The sequence below is a fragment of the Triturus cristatus genome, chromosome 3_1, assembly GCF_964204655.1.
Source record: "Triturus cristatus chromosome 3_1, aTriCri1.1, whole genome shotgun sequence".
Lineage (NCBI taxonomy): Eukaryota > Metazoa > Chordata > Amphibia > Caudata > Salamandridae > Triturus > Triturus cristatus.
The window spans coordinates 470,806,373-470,830,103 of NC_140583.1; the positions used below are offsets into that span (position 1 = coordinate 470,806,373).

The following is a 23,731-nucleotide window of genomic DNA, read 5'->3' on the forward strand; positions in this document are numbered from 1 at the left end:
GTAATTAATAACAATTGCTTTATTGCTGTCGTCACATTTAAGGGCTAACGTCTGTCTAACGGTTTAGAAAAACAAAAGTGTGGACCATGTGACCTCGATTAACTTCAAGAGGGTTCTTCTAAGTCGGTCCTGGAGGGTCGGATCCATGCCAGATTTTTAGCATATGCCCATTTGGATAAATGTACTCATGTTAAAAATCTGGCATGGATGAGGTCCTCCAGGACCGACTTTGGAGAGCCCTGGACTACAGCATCTCATAATGGTAGTGTAATTTGTCACCACGGTTGGCAACGCAAACTCTCCTAACCCTCAGCTATGAATGGACCCCCTTTATGTCCTGTTGGTAAACCTGGGAAGGTAACAGGGCACTTGGCAACTGGAAGCATTTGAATTGTTTTATGTGTGTTGACAAAAAGTAAGTCTTGCACTGTTTTCGAAGGGTAAATACAATTTATGTTAAATGGATTACACACCGTGATCTAGCCACTGATATGGTCTCCTGAGTCCTAAGGTAGAATAGAGCTCATGAATGAAAAGAATGGTTAGGGGTGATTGTTGAAGGAATGCCCACTCTGTCTGCCCGTAGCTTTCCTAATCAATGGAAGACGCACATTCCTATATCTCTTGTTAGTCAAGCAAGACTGCACATCCCCTTGTGCCCAAAGCAGCACATGAATCACTGTCCCCAGCAGTTGGAGGCGCAGCGCCAGCATCCGCTTCGGTACCAAAGTGATCCGCTGCCTGCTCGTCTACAGAGAGCTGCTCCTACTTCTAAACTTGAACCCTAAAGGCCACTTTTCATGCCTCTGCATTGTGGATAAGTTCACCACAAGCTTTTCAATGCAACCCGTTGTAGCAGACTTGACGTGAGATTCTCACAATATGTGGAGAGGCAGACTTGGGCAGTGGAAAAAGAGAGTCACTGTGGGCACCTTGCCAATGGCACATTGTCCTCTCCTGCCACGTAGAGGTACAGCCTTCGTAGAGGAGATAGTAGGGTATGTTCTGTTGCTGATGATGACTCCTCAAACTTGGCTCTTTTCTATGGCCATTGATCATTCACTGTACCAGGCTCAACTGCAGCAAAACAAGCATTTTGAACAGTCATATTCCTTCTTGAAACCTGACAGTTAGTTAGATACTCAAAGGATTTTTTAAAGATTACCTGCAGGAGGAGGAGAGGCTTGCAGTAAGCATCTTCTGGGCTCACAAATGGGTAAAGAGCAATGACACAGATTCTAATCGGTTTTTGATTCGCATTACCAGATGCTCAATGCCAGCTGGCCCCTCATATTCCATTCCTGGCCTTTTGTTTATTTTTATTGCGTTGTAGTGTTCATCAGTTTGACTGATGCCCATAAAAGCAGTAGTTTGTAAAAGGAACGCAGAAGGCTGCAGTATGTGATACCAGGTAACTGGTTGATAACTGGTAACTATATTGATGATAAGAATAAGAAAAATGAATTTTCATTGAAAGCACAACATAATCTACCAATAAGCAGCGTACTTCGGCCCTGTGTCCTCGGGGTCAAGGAAGTTTAATCCCCTGGTGCTCCAATGAGCAGCACTGCACCAGTCTGGGCTTTGTAGACATAAAGAAGCAACATAGCAAGGAGGCTGCTATGAACGAAAAAGCTAACTCTAAAAACAGTTAGGATGAAAAAAAGAACAGCTCATGATCAGGGCTGAAGCTGCAGGAGAGGAGGGTTGTATGGACTGTTACACTCTCCACATAAATTGTTTCGTGGCTTGTTAGTTGGGTCTGGGGCCCACGTAGGGTCTGCTATGTCTGTGTTTCTCGTTGCTCTGAGTTCACTCGGAGGTTTTAAATTGTTCATTTTTTGACCATTAACTTAAAAATATATATGCACTGAGTTGCCACAAAAGTATCAAAACTGCACCCATATAAAAGTACTTCTTGAATGAATGCAAAGTAACTACCTTTTGGAATTCACAAACATTGGCAGTAGTAGGCTTGGAAAACTGTGCTATTCTCAGGTTTGCAAAGCAAACACATAGAGATGATGGACGGAGCGCTGAAACTTTTCAGACACTCACCCCCAGTCACAGATCTGGGTTGAATCAATCATTGGTCTACTAAGTCTGATGTTGGTGTTTCTCGTTGCCCTTATTTCACTAAGAGGTTTTAAATTGTTCATTTTTTGACCAGTCACTTATATATATATACAGTCACTGAGTTGCCAAAGAGAGCCTAGAATGGATGCAGAGTTACTACGTTTTGGAACTCACAAACATTGCTAGTAGTAGGCTTTGAAAACTCTGCCAATCTCAGGTTTGCAGGCATACTATTGTCAGTCTAGCACCTAAAAGGTGATGGAATGAATGCTTGCAAATAGTCTAACCACTGGCAATCACTCGGGGTGGCATTCCAAACCATTATTTTTCACCCACTGTGCCTCTCTAGACAGAGAGCCTGATTTAGGGTTTGGCAGACGGAAAAAAAGCAGACAGGGTAACAGAGGACAATATTTATGCCACCCCGCCCTGGCTCCATCAGAAATCACAAAAAACCAATAGTATTTTACTGAGGATTTAATAAATTCTGAAGCTATTTCAAGTTTGTGGCCGAATGGCTAGTTGTTTACTTTTGAACATATTCCTAGCTCAGCCTCCACCAGCATGTTATAGGCTGCACCTCATCTGTTATTAGTAATATTACCACCAGTTTGGCTATGGTATGTATTTTTTGCTGCATGTAAGGAGGACACACAGGAACCCCTACTTCTTTTTACAGATATATGTCTCTACCATTAGAAGCAGTAGTAGTTGCATCTATTTACACGATAGTAACACTACCAGGAATTGTGTGCTGACTGAGTGTAAGTCTTGGTTATGTAATTGATTTGTGTCACTCATGTGTTTTTTTTTTTCTCTCTTTGAAATGTTCTCAGGGATTGCAGGCTTGGAAGATTATGTCTTGAAATCAGCAACACTGTCAACCTCTCTAGCTTGTCCACCTTTTATACCACTTAACTTTGAAGCGACACCCATTGTGCGGGTTGCCGTTGAACCAAAGCATGCAAGTATGTTTAATTATTTTGTACTCTCTTCTCTTTAATGTCTACTTAAAATAGTGTATCATCTAATAAAAGATTTACAAAAATGTGCTTTTAAAAAACAATATTTAAACAGTGTTGAAGAAAAGAGTATTACATGCTATGTAATCTTTACTCCGCAGCTTTTAGTCAGTATAGCCTTTATTCCTCAGCCTTTACTCCACATTTTCCTTTGCTCCGCATACTCTGACTACTTAGGTGAGTGTTTCTTAGGGGTAAGGGGTGGGTAGAGGAACAGCGGGTAAGGATTATTTTAGGGGTTAGAGGTGAGTTGTGGTAAAGGGGGTAAGGTTGACTTTAGGGTCAAGATTTGGATAAGGGTAAAGGGCGTAAGTGTCATTTTATGATTTAGGGATAAGTTGAGGTAAAGGGGGGTAAGGGTGATTTTAGGGTTTAGGACTGGGTAGAAGTAAAGGGGGTAAAGATGATTTTATTGTTAAGGGATGGGTAGAGGTAAAGAGGGAAAATGTTTGAGTAATTTAAAAAAAGTAAACAATTGCGGGGCAAATAATATATTTGAGGAGTGAAGGCTTGCATTGTAAAGGCAGTTACCATGATTTTAAATGTAACCAACGCCTTATATTCCATCACTTCAATCCTGCATATTATAATCTGCAGCATAACCGGGAATGGGTGTATGTAGTCACTAATACCTGTCAGCTATCACTAAAAACAAAACAATCCACTTTACTACTGCACTGTTACACACATTGAACTCAAATGGGACTGCAAGACCATTATCAGACATAATCGGACAAATTGCTGCATTTGGCCTCTGTAGAAGCATTTGAAAACACCCAAGGTTTAATCATTCTCGAGGAAGTGCAACAAGTTAGAGGAGCCCCGAGGGGTGGGCGAAATATGCGTAGTCGCGCTACGCAAAGCTCTGCGAAACGGTAAAAAATCTCTGCGAGCATGCAGAAATTCCGCGAACACGCGGATTTGCTTGTTCGCAATGCTTTTTTCCTGTTTGCGAACGCTGTTGGCGTGCTTGGGGGAAAAATATCTCGTGAACATGCATTTTGAGAACGCGAACAAGCAAAAAATTCTGCGAACCCGCGGAACGCAGAATTTTGGGCAATTCTGCGTTCTCCGCGGAACGCGAAATTACCCAAATTCCGCGAACGGAATTTACCGCCCAGGCCTAGTTTCCAGTTTCAAATAAATAATCATGAAGCGCCCATATTTTAAATGCACTTTATTGAGTTCTATCTTAACTGTGCGCTGTCATTTTTCAGAGCAGCAATAGGACATTCTTTATTCTAACAGAAGTCTGCCTAGAGATGTTGATTCACCAAAAATCAATGGTGTAGAGGAAGTGACTTTTCGAAAGACAAAGGTCCTTGTACCTTAGTAGGCGTCTGGACTGTCGTATCCGGTGTAGGGCAAGGCTGTGCGGTTCATGAAGAAACGGGCACTGTACGGGGGAGGGAGTAAATGGTTAATGGATTCCAAAGAAGGGGGTGAATTGAGCATGAAAACGCTGCAAGCCCAGTGGCGCTTACCTTAATAAAGGATTTCTAACCGGTACTTGGTTTCCTGGCCCCAGTGTTGGGAGGAAGGGGGCACTCGCGGGGTGACATATTACGGTCTAAAAAGAAGGGAGTAGCATCAGCGAGTTGCCGGGTGGGTTGTCATAGAGGGATCGAGGGATTGTGCAAGGAGAGAAAAGATCTTACCGTAGTTAGTGCGGGAGTCCAAGAGAATCCTATGGACATGTGTGGAGCGCCGTGGCTCGATGTGAGGTCTCAAGCGAGGGACTGCTGGGATAGGTTTAAGTAGCGCGCGCGTTGATCATGGTAGAAACTAGTAAGGTAACTAGGGCGGCCATCTTAGGTGAGGGAAAAGACGGGTAGCGAATAACCCGTGATGTGTTGTGAGTGAACAGAGTTGAAAGAGGTTGTAGTGCAACGATGTGATGCCTGGCAACATTTTAGGAATCTCACAGAATTACTTGCAAATGTAACAAAAGACAAAGCAGGTCATCTCGAACAGTTATGATAGAGAACGCGAACAGAATAAAAATAGCAAAGGATTATTTAAATAGAGTTCATAGAAGAGTTGTCCAATCCTCGGTCCTATTCAGACCGTTTTTTATACTCTGGGTCCGCAGAATCCATTTAAGTTCTTCTTTGTTCAGCAAACTACCAATGTCAGCGCCTCTTGGAGGTGGTTTGATCTGGGAAATAATTGTCCATTTAATGTCGTTTTCACTGTGTCCAGCGCTTGAAAAATGTTCCACCAATGGTGCATTGGGCGTCTCACATCGGATACAGCTGCGGTGTTGGCAAATCCTCAAGCGAGCCTTCTGGGGTGTTTGTCCTATATATATTTTAGCGCAAGGACATTGAATGACATAAATGACATTGCATGAATTACAGTTATTGAAATTTTTGGGTCTGATCTTAACATTGTTGAAAGTGAACTCTTGTCCTTCAGTCGTAAACTCACATACACTGCAGTTACCGCATTTTGCGTGCCCTAGTAAGGGATTCAAAGCCCATAGCTCAGTTAAGGTTGCTGGTGGTTTAGGTGTAGGGAGGGCTGCCCTGACTAGGTGAATTTTGATGTTTTTACTTTTACGGAAAGCAAACAACGGGCGATCTATGCTCATGGTTCCAGCATTTAGTATCGTCCAGTGCTTGAGAATGGATTTCCCTATGGTATTATAGACAGGTGAAAAAGTAGTTACGCAAACCATGCGGTTTTGGTCAATCTTGGGTTTGGGAGATAGAAGGATTTCTCTTGGACAGTAACAAGCTCTTTTACGAGCATTGCGCACCAAACGTTTGGGATATCCTAGGGCTTGAAGTTTAGATGAAAGGACTGCTGCCTCATGAAAGTAGTCTTCTTTTTTAAACAGTTTCTCCTAATGTGGAGAAATTGCGAATAAGGGAGAGAGTCTCTTAGGGCACGGGTGTGGTTGCTATTGTATTTGAGTAAAGTATTCCTCTCAGTAGGCTTCCTATATAGGCTGGTGATAAGCTCCCCATTAACATGATGGATTGTGAGGTCTAAAACTGGGATGGGGGTTCTGTTATGTGTAAGAGTGAAGTTAAGACCTTGGCAGCTGTTATTGAGCCAATGAAGGAATTGTTTAAGACAGTCTTCAGTGGAGTGCCAAATTAAAAAAATATCATCAATGTATCGTTTCCATAGGGTTATCCCTGCCTGGAAGGGATTTTGTGGTGTGAGGATTCTAGATGTTTCCAAGTGGTCCATGAACAATAGGGCCAAATTTGGTGCAGAAACTGCCCCCATGGATGTGCCCTTCACCTGCTGATAAAACTCGTTTTCGAAGGAGAAAAAATACCTTGTGAGGCACAATTCCAAAAGTTGTAATATGAAAATGGTGGGTACATTGTGTGGTCGGGGTCTTTGGTCCAGGATGTGTTCAATAATAAGCATTGCCTCTACTTGTGGAATGTTTGTGTAGAGGGATTCTACATCTAAGGTACAGAGAATGTCCGTCTCATTGTTGTAAGGGTGGTGTTCCACTAGATTAATCATGGCCATACTGTCTCTGATGTAACATTCAGTACTAGGTACATAATCTTTAATAAAGAAATTGACATATTGGCCAGAGGCTCAAGAATAGACCCACAGACCGACACTATGGGGCGTCCGGGGGGTGTATTTTCATTCTTGTGGATCTTGGGCAAATTATAAATCATGGGAGTTCGTGCAGATTTAATATTGAGAAACAGAAACTCTTTTTGGCTCAGGAACCCTTGCGTTTTGCCATCAGATGTGATCTGCAGAATCAGTTTTTGGAGTTCATTGATGGGGTTGGTGAGTAACCTGCAGTAGTGGTCTGTGTTTGTGAGCTGGCGTAAAATTTCGTCTTTGTATGTGTTCCTTTCTTGTAAAACAGTGCCCCCACCCTTGTCGGCTGACTTGATTACGATGGATTCATTGTTTTTTAGTGTTTCAATGGCTTTTTTCTCATCCATAGTGATGTTGTATGGAATATAGCGTCTAGTGTTCTCGAGTGTGGAGAGGTCTTTGAGCACCATTTTTTCGAACGTGATAATTTCACTAGGAATCATGTTTGCAATTGGGAAGAAGGTGGATGGAGGACGGAGTGGTGTATTGTAGACGGCCATGGTTGAGGGATTTTGCAGAAAAAATGCAGCCGGTATTATGTTGGCTTTCAAATATTCCGTGAGCATACGGATCATGAGTTGCAGTCTAACAAACTTCTTTTTACATTTTTCAAGTTGTTCAGTGAGTGACACGGCCGCTACACTTCCTGTTTCGGTGGAGTCTGTAAAGAGCGAGGGGCCTTCAAGGATTTTTTAAATATAATCGTCGGTATAAAGTGGAGCGTGATCTGACATATCAATGAGCTAACCAGGGAAGCAGGGAGGTAAGAAGGAAACAGGAACAGCCCACTTAAGAAAAGGGGAATAGGTATCAAACCCTTGCCATCCAGCGATTGCGCTTAACAGTTTTGATTAAAGACAAGGGAACCCTACAAGGTAACCAAGGACTTAGGGTATCAATTTTTCGAAAGACAAAGGTCCTTGTTAAAGATAATTAAGGAAACACGAAATGAATATAGAAAGAAATCAATTCTATATATATGCTATCCAGCCGGATAGTGCGATTTAATAAGGATAATTAATTATTGTCAAGGGACAAAATTAATGAGCAGTGGGATACAGTCCTGTATCCAATTCCACTTAAATACACAAAAGAGTGACAATTGACAATTTACAGAAACATTTTTACAAAAGAACATAAAGCAAACAGGCGAAACAGAAAACGTAGGTTGTACTCCAATGTAAAAGATACGACAAGCATGATAAGTGGCTACAGCCGTAACACATAATAACAAAATTGTTGGTGTGTACGGTGTCTTAAAGTGTCGACGACGTTTCGATCCCTATTAGAAAATTATTGGGATCATCATCAGGACAGTGATATTGTTTGCCTGAACAATTAGACAACTGATTATACATATACATGATGAAGGTGATATCACACATCCTTTGACCCTTGGTAAGAGCCTTGACTTATTATCCCAAACTTGGCTCCTAAAAAGCATCCTGTCTAGTTATGGGGTGTAATACTAATGGCAAGAACTTTCTTTTTACTATCTTTTTCTTTCACTGCCATCTTATTCTCTAAAACCAGTGGTATCAAGGTAAGTGTAAGGGGTGCCAGAGGACAAACTAAGGTAGATTGCTGATTGGTATCAATAGTGTGTAAGTAGTATCTGATAGAGACTTCTAGCCGTAGATTTTGTACATTAGAATATCCTCAGGTGTCAGACTAGGACCTTAAGATTTTCAAGCAGTACCCCTGAGTGCCTGTAGGTGGTGGTGTTCAGATCCACACAGGAAGTGACGTGCGCGGTACCTATATAGGTGCCACTTCGGTGCGCTGACGTTAGTTCTTCACTTTCCGTGCAAGATTGCACTGGTGCTGTCCAAGCTACCCCCACTCACTTTTTGACTGGCGTTTTTTTTTTGTTTTGTGGAAAGTTTTTGAGAACTTTCTCCTGGTGTGAGGCCATGCCACCCAGGCAAATATTGGTGACTAACCCCTACTTGGTGTGTTTGTGGTGCTTGGAGCGGGACCACGACTCCAAGACCTGCAAGGAATGCTGCCCATGCATCAAGTAGTTTGCCCAACCCACCAGCGAGTCGACGGACATTACGCCCTCAGAAAGACCTCTGCGACAAACTCAGCACCTTCTTTCACCACAAAATCAAGAGCATCTACAACAACTTCGATGAAGAGGACCAACACACTGAACCCCCGCCAACCACCCCCGACACCCTGAAGCCAGCGATTGACAACTGGACAGTCCTCACCACCGAAGACACACTGAAGACCATGAAGTCAATCCACTCTGGAGCCCCCACGGACCCCTGCCCCCACCACATCTTCAACAGAGCCTCCGACACCCTCGCACCCATACTCCGCCACACCATCAACCGCTCCCTGGCGACCGCCTCGTTCCTCGATGACTGGAAATATGCCGAGGTCAACCCCCTCCTGAAGAAACCCTCGTCGGACCCCACCGACCTCAAAAACTACAGACCCATCTCCCTACTTGCGTTTCCAGCGAAAGTCATCGAGAACGCCATCAACAGCCAACTCGCCACATTCATCGAAGAGCACAACATCTTCGACTCCTCCCAATCCGGCTTCAGAAAAAAACACAGTACGGAAACCACCCTTATCGCCGCAACAGACGACATCCGCACCCTATTGGACAAAGGAGAAACAGTAGCCCTCATCCTCCTCGACCTCTCAGCGGCGTTCGACACAGTCTCTCACCGCACCCTAATATGCAGACTCCTCGACGCAGGGATCCAGGACAAGGCCCTCGAATGGATCCGCTCCTACCTCTCCGGCAGAACGCAGCGGGTCAGACTCCCCCCTTTCCTCTCTGACCCTACACCAACCACCTGAGGAGTCCCTCAAGGGTCCTCCCTCAGCCCTACGCTCTTCAACGTCACATGGTTCCACTTGCCCCCATCGTCAGAACCTACGTACTCAACATAGTGTCATACGCAGACGAAACCCAACTCATCCTCTCCCTATCCAACGAACCCAACACCGCCAGACACAACTTTCGAGAAGGCATGGAAGCCGTCGCCAAATGGATGAAAATACAGCTGCCTACAACTAAACACCAACAAGACAGAAGTACTCATCATGGACCCAAACCCCGATGCCTGGAACGAAACTTGGTGGCCCCTGCCCTCGGAAACACGCGCCCCCACCCCACAGACCACGTACGCAACCTGGGAATCATCCTGAACTCTGAGCTCAAATTGGACCGCCAGATCAACTCTGTCTCGTCCTCCTGCTTCCACACCCTCCGCCTCCTACGTAAAACCTTCAAATGGATCCCCTTCGAACACAGGAAGACCGTCACTCACGCCCTGGCCACCAGCAGACTCGACTACGGCAACACACTCTACGCCGGAATAAACAAAAACCTCACCCGCAAGCTACAGAATATCCAGAACGCCACTGCAAGACTGGTCCTCAACCTGCCAAGACACTGCCACATCTCCCAGCACCTGCCCACACTCCACTGGCTCCCCATCGAGGCCAGAGTCACCTTCAAGATGCTCACCCACTCACACAAGGCCGTCCATGACACCGAACTAGCATACCTGAACAGCCTACTCAATTTCCACGCCCCCTCAAAGGACCCTACGATCAGCCCAGATCTCCTACGCCATGGTCCCCCGCACCAGAAAGACCAGATCGGGAGGCCGCTACTTCTCCTTCCTCGCGGTCAGAGCCTGGAACGCCCTTCCGCTCCACCTCCGACAGACAGCACCGCTTTCCATCTTTGCAAGAAACCTCAAAACCTGGCTCTTCGACACAGACCCCCCTCATAGATGGGCTGGAACCTGCACCCCCTCCCTACCCCCAGCGCCTTGAGTCCCTTACGGGTGAGTAGTCTCGCTTAACAAACACCTTATTGATTGATTAATTGAGGGAGCACTCTCTCAAGGTCCTCTCCACCCGATGTCAGTCTACACCGTAACGCTCGAGATCCCATTTGTGCAGAAGATCCTGGGACCGTTCACAAAGCCCTTCCCGTCGGTCATTGTCATGTTTCATGTCGTCACGGAAGTCCCACAAGCACAAGAAGTCGAAAAGGTTTTTTAATTTAATTGCATCTGTTGAAGTCTTCCGACGAGATGCTGGAGTGTCGGCACGCCAGGCCCCGCTAGTCTGCAGAACCTGAACCCGGGTTCCCTCCATGCTTCCCTAATTTTCCTGGAGCAACCCATGCCCAGCTAAAGGCGTTTTATGAGGTCATATGCCTCATATTTGGGCGTCCCGGGCTCTCTGGAGCGCTTCAGACCCATGGGCACGGGAGGGGCCCCTACAGGACCCACGCCGGGGGGTTCACCCTAGATGTCTTTCGGGCCCCATGGATATCTTGCTGGATCCTGTGTGGAGCCGCCGGCGTGACCAGGACCTTCCTCTGCGCCTGCACCAATGTCAATTCTCCCAGGCGGCAGCACCCCCATCGTTATTTCTGACTCTGACACTAAGCTGAATGGGTGTCATCTGACTTGTGTCCATCGGTCGAGTCAGTTCACCTTCAATATACCTCCCTGCCCCCAAGGCAGCCGATGCCTCCAAGCCTATTTAGTATGCCCTCCAACCATCATGGGCACACAGTGGGAGGCAGGATACGCCATCACCTGTCCCAAGGCTTTCTGTGACATCAGACCGCTGCGTCCTCCAGATCATCCAAAGGGGCTACTCTCTCCCCTTTGTAACTACCAGCCACACACTTACTATCAGCGGATGTAGGATCATCTCTCCTTGCTCCGTCAAGAATTGCGGGCTCCCTTTACCAATGGAGCCAAAGAGAGGGTGCCTGCTTCAGACGTATTGTGATTTCTATTCCTGCTACTTTCTGATGCCAAAGAAGGATGGAGGACTTCATTCTATCCTAGATCTGCGTGTTCTCAACCACTTTTTGAAAAAAGTTCAAAATGCTAATGTATCAACGACAGTGCCCACTCTGCCACCAGCGTCAACCCTTTTCTCCTCTCCTGGCATGGCCACGGAAGAACGTGTGTCCTGCGCCATAGTTATGCGTAGGGCAGCCAAAGTCTTTGACCTCCACCTGCCCACTATGGAGATGAAAACAAACGTCCTGAAAGAAATTCTGTAGCCTGGCCAGACTGCTTCAGAGCTTCTCCTACCAATTAATGAGACCTTGACAGGTACCCTCCTAGGGCCTTGGACTAAGCCTTGTGCCAGCCCTCCAGTTAACCGGCAAATTGCCAGATGCCATCACCCTGCTCTAGGTGACTTAGCCTTTTTGTTGCAGCACCCTTCTCCTAAAAGCATGGTGGTGCATGGCCTCCACCAGCCGGATCAACTGCAATTATTTACCTACCGCTCCCCCGAAAGGGAATCGAAGCAAGTAGAAACATTCAGTACATGGCTTTTCTCATTGGCCGAAGCGAGTGGAGAAATTCCATAAACGCCTTTTCTCATCGGCCAGTTCGGCTCTGCATTCCATTAACACCTCCTGTTTTTTGGGCCACTAATGTCATGCCCTGTGGGACTCATTAGCACAAGTCCTCCCTGGTGTTTATGGAGACCTTCGTCCTGATATGCCAAAAGTCGTTCAGGAAGGTCGTGATGCAGCCAAGTTCACAATTTGTTGTGGCTTGGACACTACTGACCAAGTCATCACCATGCGTGGCTTTGATCGACTGGGTTCTCCGGCGATGTCCTGTCCTCCCTGATAGACATGCCATTCATTGGGACTCGCTTGTTTGGGGACAATGCTGATTCTTGCCTTGAATATTACAAGGAGAGTAGGGCTACTGCTCGCTTCCTGGTCCTTTCTACAGAGCCTCACCAGCAGCACTTTCACTATTCTTTTTGTGGCTTTGGATGAGGTGTTCCTTGCCTCCAGCCTGTACCTCCCTCTAGCCGGATTGGCAGGAGATCACATCACACAGGTGGGTAATGCACATGGTCTGCAGAGGTTAAGCTTTACCCTTCCTTTTATTCATACCCTTCCTTTCTACCCCATCACACTTCACACCATCACCCCAGCAACTGCCAGAGAACCTTCTTTCTATTTTGCGACAGGATGTACAAGTCCCTTTGGTTAAAGGGGCTGTCAAGAGGGTGTCAGTGCCAGAAGTATGGCTTGGGTGTTATTCCCGCTATTTACTGGTGCCCAAGTAGGACGGAGGTCTTTTCTGGTAGAGACTTTATCTATCTGCAGATTCCTCACCGATCCTCCCCATTCTGTGATTGGACTCAACCTATTAATAAGGTCCCAAGTCTAGGACTCTGCACACTGCTATACCAATTTGCTTTTGGGGCTCCACATCTGGAAGTGCGGATAGTCTTGAGAGCAACTGGCATCAGTGTGCGGGAAAGGCACCTTTATAGGCCCAGCATGTCACTTCAAGTGTGCAGAGGTACTATTAAAAAAGTTTTTGGATACAGTCTGAGGCCTGGAGAATATTCAGAAGGTGAGGCATCTGCAGCTAGATAGTCTCTACCAGAAAGAACGTTATCGAAGATAAGTAACTTCTTCATTCAGTGCATTCACAAAAGCATTTTGTATATGAACATTACCATAATAAACTGATATCTGTTTTAAAAAATATGCCAGAAAGCCAAATAATTCCTCATTTGTATCTTGAAAGAAGCTTATGCCTCAGAGTTATAGTCGACCCCTCCCCCCCCAACCCAGACTGTGCATTAAAAAGCTGAGTAATATCCCTGATGCGTTCGTAAAATAACTCACATGGCTTAATTCACCTACCGCTATAGGACCTTATACTGGTACACTGGAAAACTGACACTGGCGATTTCAGAGGTAGAAAAGGACAGAATACTTGTTCCTTTATTACCTCGCTCTGCCCTTCCCGCTCACCTCTCCTGCTCTCATCACTTTAATCAGCTTCTCTGCCCTCTGCTTTTGTTCCTGCAGGAGCTGAAGGGGCATCATTCAGGAGGGAGAGTGAGTGTCATTTCAGAATGTAACCTGTAGCACCTTTTATGAGAAGGGTCAGAAGTATCTGTACAAACATGAGCCCTTCCTAGACGACCACTTCTCTCTTTCTTTCTGCTTGTCTCCTGCTCTCTCTGCTCCCACAGTTTACACCCAGCAGCCAGTTCTACATAGCACCTCAGTAGTGCTTGCTCAAGGAGCCCCACGTCCACTAGGCCAAAACAGGCAGCCAAGCCAGTTAGCGCTTGTTCTTTCGGTTCAGCGCATCTCACAACTCTTGACCTTGTAGGCTGCTTGCTGCCCATTAGATTCTGATCTAGCTTGTAGGCAGGTCCAAAGCAAAGTCAATCTGCGTATTAGGCAGTGCGATGTTGAGTCAGGTAGCCCAGACTCAGTTTTATGGAGATTCTGCATCAGAAGTAATATACGCATGCAGGTATGCCTTGCATTGAGCCAATATAACTTTTCTGCATCAATTGTTTATGGTATGAAAGCATCGCGGCAGGTGATGGATCACACCAAAAAGAGTGTGTGTATGAGTATGTGTGTATCAGAGATGGGCCCTCTCAGTCATTCATTCATGACTATCACATCTCTGCCTTCTCTGTCCCGCTTGCATGCCAAACAGGAAACTGTGCCCTGCTGTGTACTACACAGAAAGTGGTTGTTTGATCTTACTATCAAGGTACAGTAGCAGAGAGTGTGAAGAGTGTGTCTCACACTGTATGCCCATTTAATGCAAGACTTGTACAGCAACCCTTTCAATGTGCATTGAACGCACAGCACTAGTTCAAAGCCCTTCAGGCGAAACATTGAAGCTGTCTGTCTGCTTTTTCAATGTGTACAGTGCAGCACACTTTCCAACATTTTGTGACTAAAATGAGATGGGTTTCTTTACGGTTTCTAAACAATACATGACTGGTTGTTGGACCTGTCATCATTAGGATGGTCTTTCCCCAACGTTTTGCCTGCTTCCCTCCACTTTTTGCAATATCTTTTTGTTAGCCCTAGGATGCTGTGCACTTTACCACTGCTAATCAGTGCTAAAGTGTATATGCTTCTCCCATAAACATGTTGACATTGGTTAATACCTGAATGGCATATTTAGTTTACCTGTAAGCCCCTTGTAAAGTGGGATACCATGTGCCCAGGGCCTGTATACTAAATGCCACTAATGGGCCTGTAGCACTGGTTGTGTCACCCTCACAAGTAGCCTTTCAAACCTGTCTCAGGCCTGCCATTGCAGGTGTGCAGTTCACTGCCACTTCGATTTGGCATTTAAAACCACTTGCCAAGCCTTAAACTCCCCCTTTATTACACATAAGGGCAGGGTGCTGTGTAACTAAAAGGCAGGACATGCACTTTTAAGTTTTACATGTCCCGGTAGTGAAAAATAGGTACATTTGTTTCTCACTGCTGTGAGGCCTATTACTTCCGTAGGCTAGCATTATCCTTTAAGCTGTAATTCCGGAGTGGAAAGGAGTAGCTACTTGATGTTTAATATCTTTGGAATGGTGGTGCTAAATCCTCTCTAATGGTAAAGTGGGATTTGACATTACCATTTTAGAACTGCCACTTTTAGAAAGTAGACTTTTCTTTATTCTTAACTTTGCTCAGTGTGCCTGCAGTCCTTCTCCAATACAAGTCTGGGCTGGGTGACCGTTACACTTTGTGCATTCCCTCTAGACAGCCACAACACAGGAAGGGCGTGGTGTGACAGGGGAAACATCGGCATTCATCTGCATACTGATAACCTCCCTGGGCAGAAAGGGGCAGAGGTGGCTCACACTTACATCTGAATAGGTTGTGTCCTGCCCTCACACAAAGGACTGATTTACCCCCCACTGGTAGTCTGGAGCCAGAGCTGGAATGAAAGGGATGCTTTTGCTCTTCTGAGAGTTCCTTTGAAGCCACTTCCTACATCAAAGTCCCTTTTGGGTAGAAGTACCAGGGTGCTGATCATATCAAATCAGTCCAATACTGGACCTGGAAAGAATTTACTGGACCTGAGGAGAACTCTGCTGGAGTAAAGACTGCTGTGCTGAAAGGATTTCCACTTTGCTGTGACTGACTGTTCTGAGGAACGGCTTCTCTGCTTTGCTAGCTGCCCTGCTGCCTGCTTATCTCTGCGCTGCTGAGGACAAGAACTGGACCGTCTCACTTGAATCCAGAGTGAATCCAAGGGCTTGTTAGCTTGCCTCCTATTTTCTGAAGTCTCAGTGACACAAAAGACTTCCTGCAATCCTGATTGCTAGTGCTGCTGGACTCTGTCATCTGTGAGTCCTACCCTGGCCTGATGTGCCCCCTCCAGTCCTGGGCCTCATAAGTGGTTTCTGCATCTGATTTCTTAAATCACCGACACATCGTCAACAATGCGCCGGTTGGAACCGACGCATTGCCCTTCGATGCCGACACAGTGGCTGCCCAATGCCAGCGGATCTACAGTCTGCGGAGCTCGTCGACGACGCATTGCATTTACTTCCACAGAGCCTGATGACAATGCAGTGACCCGACTGTGTGGAAAAGACCACCGCATCGTGCCCTAGACGTCAATGCTTGGTTCCATCCATGATACTTTTTCAGCAGGCCGTGCACGTGTTCTGTAGCCGGCTTGCCCTCAATTGCTGTCTGCCCAAACTGTGAATTTGCACCAGTCCCTTGTGACCTCAATTAACCATTTGACCGCTAGTGATTTCTAAGCACTGTTTTCATATTTATTTTCAAAAAATCATATCTTGACTTCTACTTATTGGATCTTTGCCGTTTTGGTATTGTTTTAGTCAGATAAATATTCTCTATTTCTCTAAACCTGTGCAGATCCTTTTTGTGGTGTATTCATTGTTACTTTAATTTAAGTATTATACAAATACTTTACACATTGCCTCTTAAGTTAAGCCTGACTGCTCTGTGCCAAGCTACCAGAGGGTGAGCACAGTTTAATGTACAGGTAATAGGGTGTGTATCTGACGTACCCTGTGCAGGTTAATAGGGTGTGTACCTGACTAGAGTGATGGTCCCTCCTTGGACAGTTTGCAAACCTCTGCCAACTAGAGCCCCCATTTCTAACACTGGCCATAACATTATAGAAAAATATATCAATTGACATGTTAACCAGATCTGATTGCAAAAAGTGCCCGTTGTATCACTTTATCAAGCCAGAGACCATCACATGAAATTGAGCAAAGTGCGACATATTAACCTTAGTAAAACATATTGTCGTTATCAGTGGAAAAAAGTTGACAGCAGTGCACTAGCTCAGTTTTCCAATGACAGGTGTTCAGAATGGCCAAAACCTGTGATCGTATACAGAACCAAAAATCGTGAGTGGAGATCTAACCATGTTGGTCAGATAGGAAAAACTGTATCACGTATAAACATATTCCTGTCTAAGTGCCCAAACAAGCTCCCTATGTAATAAGATAGACTATTCTATTTCCATAGGGCGGAAACAAACGTATTCCGTTTAGCATCAGGGGAAAGGATTTGAATGGCATTTCTTATTTAACATCAGGGGACAGGACCTGAATGACATTTATTCTGATGTAAAGTGTTGTGATAATTTTCCCCCTTCTTTTTTCCTCTTTTTTGGTGTTGGGCAGTGAGAATCAAGCCAAACGTTGTCGCAAATCGATCTTTCCCTAATCTTTAGCCGCCCTTACGCCCGCCCTCGCAGCTCTTGGGAGACATATAAACTGTATGCACTCATGATCATAGATTACCAGAGTTGCCAGCAGGGGGGTGTGCAAGGAACAACGTGAAGTAAAGTGTTGCAATCCATTTGCTCCTCAGCGCCTCTCAAAAGTTGTTGTTCTCCATGCTCTCCCTCAATTTTGAGAGAAACTGTTTTTTTTGCATTAGAATGCATACAATAGGCAAACCTTTGCTGTTCGCAAAGGAAATGATTTAACTTAACAAGTATACCATATATATATTTTGTTATATATTTATATATGCTTATAATTAGTTTCACAGGTAAGAAGAATTGGCAGAATGTACACAACATTTTTAAGTATAGCGCCCTCGTGGGTGAGTTAAAAGCAGGTCCTGGCTCACAAATAAGGGTCCAGCATTGAAACTGTCATTTATCTAACTTTATTACAAATTGGCGATAGTGGGTATGGAAACAGGGCACACAGCTAACCGCATGTCCTCCGGCAATGAAGTGCTGGTACATCAGAGTGAGGGAGGACTCCCCAGGCCTCCATGACACATTTGGGCGGTGACATACTTCACTATGCAAGGAGCCTGCTCACTATTTGTGAAATTAATGTAGCAGGCAGGTGTGTATCGAACATGGCGGAAATAGGTTGTGTAGGGGGAACCAAGGGAATGGGTCTGATCGTCTGGGGTGGGGGGGTCATCCGGCTTACGTGGGCTGGATTTGGGGAATATGTAACAGCAAATAAATGTTAGATTTGTAACCTACATCTCATGGTATTGACCAGTCATGGCCATCTTTGTGTGTGAGGATTTGCTAGGGTTTTCTATGTGCAAAAGTCTCACAGTGATACATTTAGCAAACACAGATCTGTGTTTAATAATCGGAGAGCTGTCAGAGTCTTAAGGTCTTGTAGGCATGTCTGTGGCCTGACTAAGTTCACCTGCATGTGAAGAGGAGGGCAAGACAACTAATCACACACCCATGAAAAGGTAATTCTTCTTTAATGTGAGGATATTAGCAAATATGGTCTGTCCTCGCAGCCTTCTCTTTCCCTACAGGGTCAAGCCTCTTTTAATCTTATTTTCCCTTTATTCTTAGAGTTACTTTGAATGAGGTTTCAGCTGCCTTTATGCAGTGGCCTTATTACCATTGAGTTGGGTAACAATAAACATCTGTTTCTGAGAACCAAGATACCCTTCTGGGTTAACGTGTGCTTTACAAATGTTATGTTATGTTAATTTAACTTGTGATTGCTGTAGGCCACCTGTTAGGTCTCTTCTATTAGAGGGTGCTAGCTGTTTGATTGCGAAAGACTTATTGGGGGCTTACCAGGAATTTACAATAGGCTTACAGCTCTTTGATTGCTTACCATTGATTGGATATATTGTCACTATCATTTGCTTGCTTCTTTTTAGATGGCTTGCCTTCCCCTTCTCCTGTTTATCCTATCCCTAGAGCGTACCTTCTTTGCCACCCTTTTGATTAGATGACTTGCATCCCTTCACTGATCCCATTTATGGAACTACTTTTTCATCGGCATTCATCACTCCACGAAGTTGCATTTGTACTCTAGCTCTCAGCCTTACATTCTTTCTCCACCTTCAACTATCCCCTTCTTGCTGTGTCACTCTCCATACCTTCCTGCTTGTCTGTAAAAACTCAGCTACAGGGATATTTTTCCTATGTATGGCTGAAAGAAGAATTTAAGGGTTGTTTTTGTTTTATTTCCTGCATGCCACATAGTGCATAAAAGCACAGGCTTTAGTACACAGAGGCTTATATGATGTGGGAAGGGCCGTCTGCATCCAGTTAGCTGGCATCTGAGGTGAAAGGTTACTTAGCATTAGACTTCTCATGGAAACCCATAAATCTCTTCCTTGGGCTACTACAGACCAAATGGCTAAACTGGGTGGAAAGTCATTTAGGCCTTGTCAAGCGTGTCCCTTTACATTATGACAATTATTCTTTGTAAAGTCAGTCTAGTTTCCAGAGTGAAAAGTATTAGAAAAATAAATCGTGCCATTTATCAAGATTTAAAACATTTAATTTAATATACAGTTTTGAGGTGCCATTTGGAGTTTTTGCTTTCCTTCAAGTATTTTACAATGTTTTTTTCTTTAAATTTTTTAAATCGTACTTTACTATCAAACATTGGCAAAGCCAAAAGCTTGGCACTCGCTACATAATGGCACGATCTTTTGGCTTTGCCAGTGCTTTTGTAAGCCTACCAGGAATCCACAAAGGGATTCTTAACGGGCAGAAATGCATTTACAAGGGCAGATTTCCCCCCCAAAACTAAGGAAAAATCTGCATCCTTAAATTCCACTCCTGTCCTGTCAAGTGTAGGTTCCAAGTTGGTAACCGCCTACGAATAGGTACGTTTTTTGGGCTTTGTCAAACTGTGATCAAAACCCCTTTCCACCTTTGAAGTAGTTGGGAATTCTCTTCAGCTAAAGGCTGAGGTAACTCACCAACCAGAATGGAAAGGGTGAATGTATCACACCTACATTCTCCACCGGGAACAATGTTTTACCGGCAGAGAACTAGAGCTGCTTTGCAGGCATAATTGTGCCAGTGTTTGTGCATTCCAAAATGTACGCGATCTACTCCTGCATGTAGAAATCAATCCATATGTGCAGATCTTCTACTTTTTTTGATGTACCAGACGAATGTAAAGTGCCGAAACACTGGGAATCATGAAATAAAATTCCTTTATTAATCAACTATGCTTTATACTGTGATAGACAGTGATGCTATACATATGTACATGTGGAGTACATGGCAACCTAACAATCAAGGCACAAAATCACGCAGCTTGGAAGGTGGTTTCCCAATCCTGGAGGCAACTCTCCTCTTTTGCCCGGCAACCAAAACATGTTCCCCACTTCCGGCACTCAAATCTTGTGAACATCATGTGCAATGGAATTCTTGTCCTTATTCCACTACTTCCCATTTTGCAATCTGACTTCATTCTTCCTCACATCCACAACCTCCTGCGGAGAGGAAAACCTGGAATCCTTTCTGGTGATGATACTGGGTATCCTTGACTCTGACAAAATCACCGACAACAACCTTAGACTCTCTTCCTCAAATACCCACATACCTGTCCTGAGCTTGCTGCCTTTTCTTATCCACATCTTCTAATTTCTGCTTCGAAATGGAGAAACTCCCTTCCACTGTCTCTTCTTAGACACAGGCAACCTGCCCCTTTATAATGCGAAGGGAGATAGACCTGTATCTGCATTGGGTGTTGTGCGGACAGCGCACAACAACTTACGTATTTCTTTCTTACAATTCAAACCACCAAACCTGGCTAACTGTACATCGTCTTTAATAGCCCTGTTACAATGCTTTACAAGGCCATTGCTTCTAGGATAGTATAAAGAGGTCTTGGTGTGCTTAACGCCCAAAAAGCTTAAGAAATCAGAAAATTGGGTGGGCGTGAATTTATTTATTTAGAACGTTTTCTACAGCGCAAACATGACCACCGAAGGTATCAGAGCGCTTTACAGTTTATACATCAAGAAGAGGTACAAGCAATCAAAACAGAACCAACAAAGCAAAAAATTCACAGTCTTATAATACCCGGCATTCTCTTGACCCTGGTAGCGGGGCCACAAATCAGCAACTTTGACCTCAATATTGAATGGAATAACCAGTCTGAGGCAGAAATTAATTCTTCAGGAGCCCTGTGACTTTTTTTATTAAGAGGACAGTGGAAGGGTTCACCCTGACTTCGTGGGGGAAGGGAGTTCCAAATCCTCGGAGCCAAACCAGAGAAGGCTAGATTGAAGGTTTTTTTCTTGAATTTTTGTGGCTTGAACAATAGGGTGCTGGCGCTTCTGGAGGCTCTCAAACCACATTAGAGCTCCAGTTTTCTTAGCGAGGTCCAGTGGGGTATTGAAGTGGATGGCTTTGTGTGCCATGCATGCAATTTTTAACTGTATCCGTGCTTTATATGGAAGCCAGTTCAAGGACAGGAGGTCCGGAGAAATATGGTTGTATTTTTTAGAGCCAGTTATGAGCCTAGCAGCAGAGTTGAGAGCAACCCTAAGAGGAGCCGTCTTCACTCTGGGCAGGCCGCAAAGGGTTGGGCTGCCATAGTCCAGCTTTGAGATCACTAATGCTTGCACTGCAACCTTTAGGTCATGAGCAGGTAGATAAGGTTTGAGTTTCCTTAGGATGCTGAGTTGGAAGTTCGCTCCTTTGGTGAGGGAACTGATGTGCTTCTGCATGATCAAACTTTTGTCTAACATATTACCCAGAGAGGTTGCCGAATCAAGAAGGTGAGGTCTATAGTTAAGAGCAGTAAGCTGATTCAGCCATTGTTCCATGACCGAAGATTGCTTGTGCGGTGTGATTAAGATGAATTCCGTTTTGAGAACATTAAGCTTCAAGTGGTTACGTGTCAGCCAGCTTTGTGTTTCCAGTAGGACTAAGTTGAGGAACTGGATGTCCTCGGGGGAGGCGATCCTCAGGTATAGTTGGGTATCATCCGTATACATGTGATAGTGAATGCTGGATGATTTCAGAATTTCTGTCAGAGGCTCCATGAACAGGTTGAAAAGCGTGGGTGAAAGCGCTGAACCATATGGAACCCCCAGAGTGACCTGCACAGGATGAGACAGGGGTTGGTTCACCTTGAAGCTTTGGAATCTGTTATGAAGGAATGAGGAGAACCCGTTTAGTACAGGCCCAAACAGCCCTATCCTGTGTTCCAGGAGGTCAATTAGGCTATCATGTTTAACAGTATTGAATGCTGACGAAAGGTCAAGAAGGATCATTAGGCAAGATTCATTTTTGATCCAACATTCTTAGCGCATCATCGACAATGTGAGTTAACTCAGATTCTGCACTATCGCCCGGGCGGAAACCAGATTGGCATTGGTCCAGGAGTTGAAAATGATCGTTGTGGTTACAGAGTTGGGCGAGCACACATTTCTCCAGGAGCTTTGCCAAGGTGGGGATGTTAAAGATTGGGCGAAAGTTATGAAGATCCGTGGGATCAGCAGATGGTTTCTGTAGAATCGGGGTAACTTGACCCGATTTTAGGCAATCCTGAATTGCACCTTGCCGAAATGATGCATTGACGATCTTAGTCTAAAGTGTGAGGTTCTAACATCTGAGAAAAGGTTTGATGGCAGGGGTTTGTTGTAGTGATTAGAAGGTTTCAGAGTCTTTGGAATTTTGCGTATAGTGCTTTCATCCAAGGTGTGGAAAAGACTCCAGGATGTGTTGTTTTTTGGGAGGTAGGGCTGCGCAGGAACAGTGATATCCAACCATTGGGCAAGGAGGGTGTTCAGTGGACTGATCGACTGGTGATCAAGGGCAGAGCTTAGTTCAGCTTCAGTCTTAGTAGTCTTATCCGTGAAGAAATCAGCAAATTCTTCGTAGTTCGTCAGTGTCCTTTGACCCAGTGCCTAGAGATTAGGAAGACTGTTAGCTTGGTACTTGATGAGTTTGAACATGTTTTTTGGGCATTTTTTTGCTTGCTCTAGTTGATTTCTGAAAAAGGTGGCCTTCGAGCATCTGATGTGTTTGTTGTAGATGCTTCTTAGTGATCTCAGATGGTAAAGATGTTTAAGGGAGGGATAGGATCGCCACAGTCTTTCCGCAAGTCTTAAATTCCTTCTTTCTGTATTAAGTCTATCATTGAACCAAGGTTTGGAGAGATTATCCCAGAGAGCAGTCAGATTGTGCGAGTTGATGTTCCGTAGACATCTTTTCAATTGTTTTGGGTTCTTAGGCTGGGCTCTAATAGCTCTTACCGACTCCAGGATGAGGAAGGTGATGAAATAGTGGTCTGTCCAGTCACACAGGAGGATCGAATCCAGCAGAATAGAGTTGGGCTTACAAATGACAAGATCTAAGTTACCTCCTTTGATATGAGTAGGCCTGTCACAGATTTAGATTAGGTTGAGGTCTAGTAGGAAGGATTTAAGGTTATTTACCACCATATCATTCACATCGTTCCAGTGAAGGTTGGAATCTCCCAGGAAGATCTGAGTGCCAAGGAAATCCACGTTAGCCAAGATAATGTCCATGATCTGTTCTGTGAAGGGAAGGTTGTCACGAGGCGGGTGGTAGAACGTGTGCAGTTTGCATGGGTGATTGTCGCCACCAGCCACTTCCATGCATAGGTATTCATAAGACGGCAGGAGGTCGGATTGTAGTACTCCCACTATTAGGTTGCTATTATGTAAACAGGTGATGACTCCACCTTGTCCGCTTGCTGTGTCCAACCTACTGATATCATAGTTGAAAGGCACTAAAATGTCCAGGATGGGAGCAGCTGAGTCATTTAGCCAGGTTTCAGTCAGCATTTCAAGGTCCTGTGCAAGGATGAGGTCGGCAATGTCCGCAGCATGTTTAACTGCCGACCTACAGTTTAGGAGCATGTATTTGAGTCTTGTGTTGGTGTCAGTTGGTGCAGGTAGTATGGTGGTGACTCTCGTGAGGTTGCTCTCATTTAATGTTCTGGTGTTTAGCCTAGGTTCCCTGAAAGGATCAGTG

General features: G+C 44.9%; 1 protein-coding gene across 5 annotated transcripts in view; it reads left to right on the forward strand.

Annotated features, from left to right (window-relative positions):
• The window catches only part of EFL1 (elongation factor like GTPase 1), a 987,271-nt gene that overhangs the window by 604,448 nt on the left and 359,092 nt on the right, over positions 1-23,731 (forward strand). For all 5 annotated transcript variants that reach the window (XM_085644294.1, XM_085644291.1, XM_085644292.1 and 2 more), the window contains exon 16: positions 2,913-3,044. In XM_085644294.1, the coding sequence (XP_085500420.1) occupies positions 2,913-3,044 (132 nt within the window). The remainder of the gene's footprint in view (positions 1-2,912; positions 3,045-23,731) is intronic.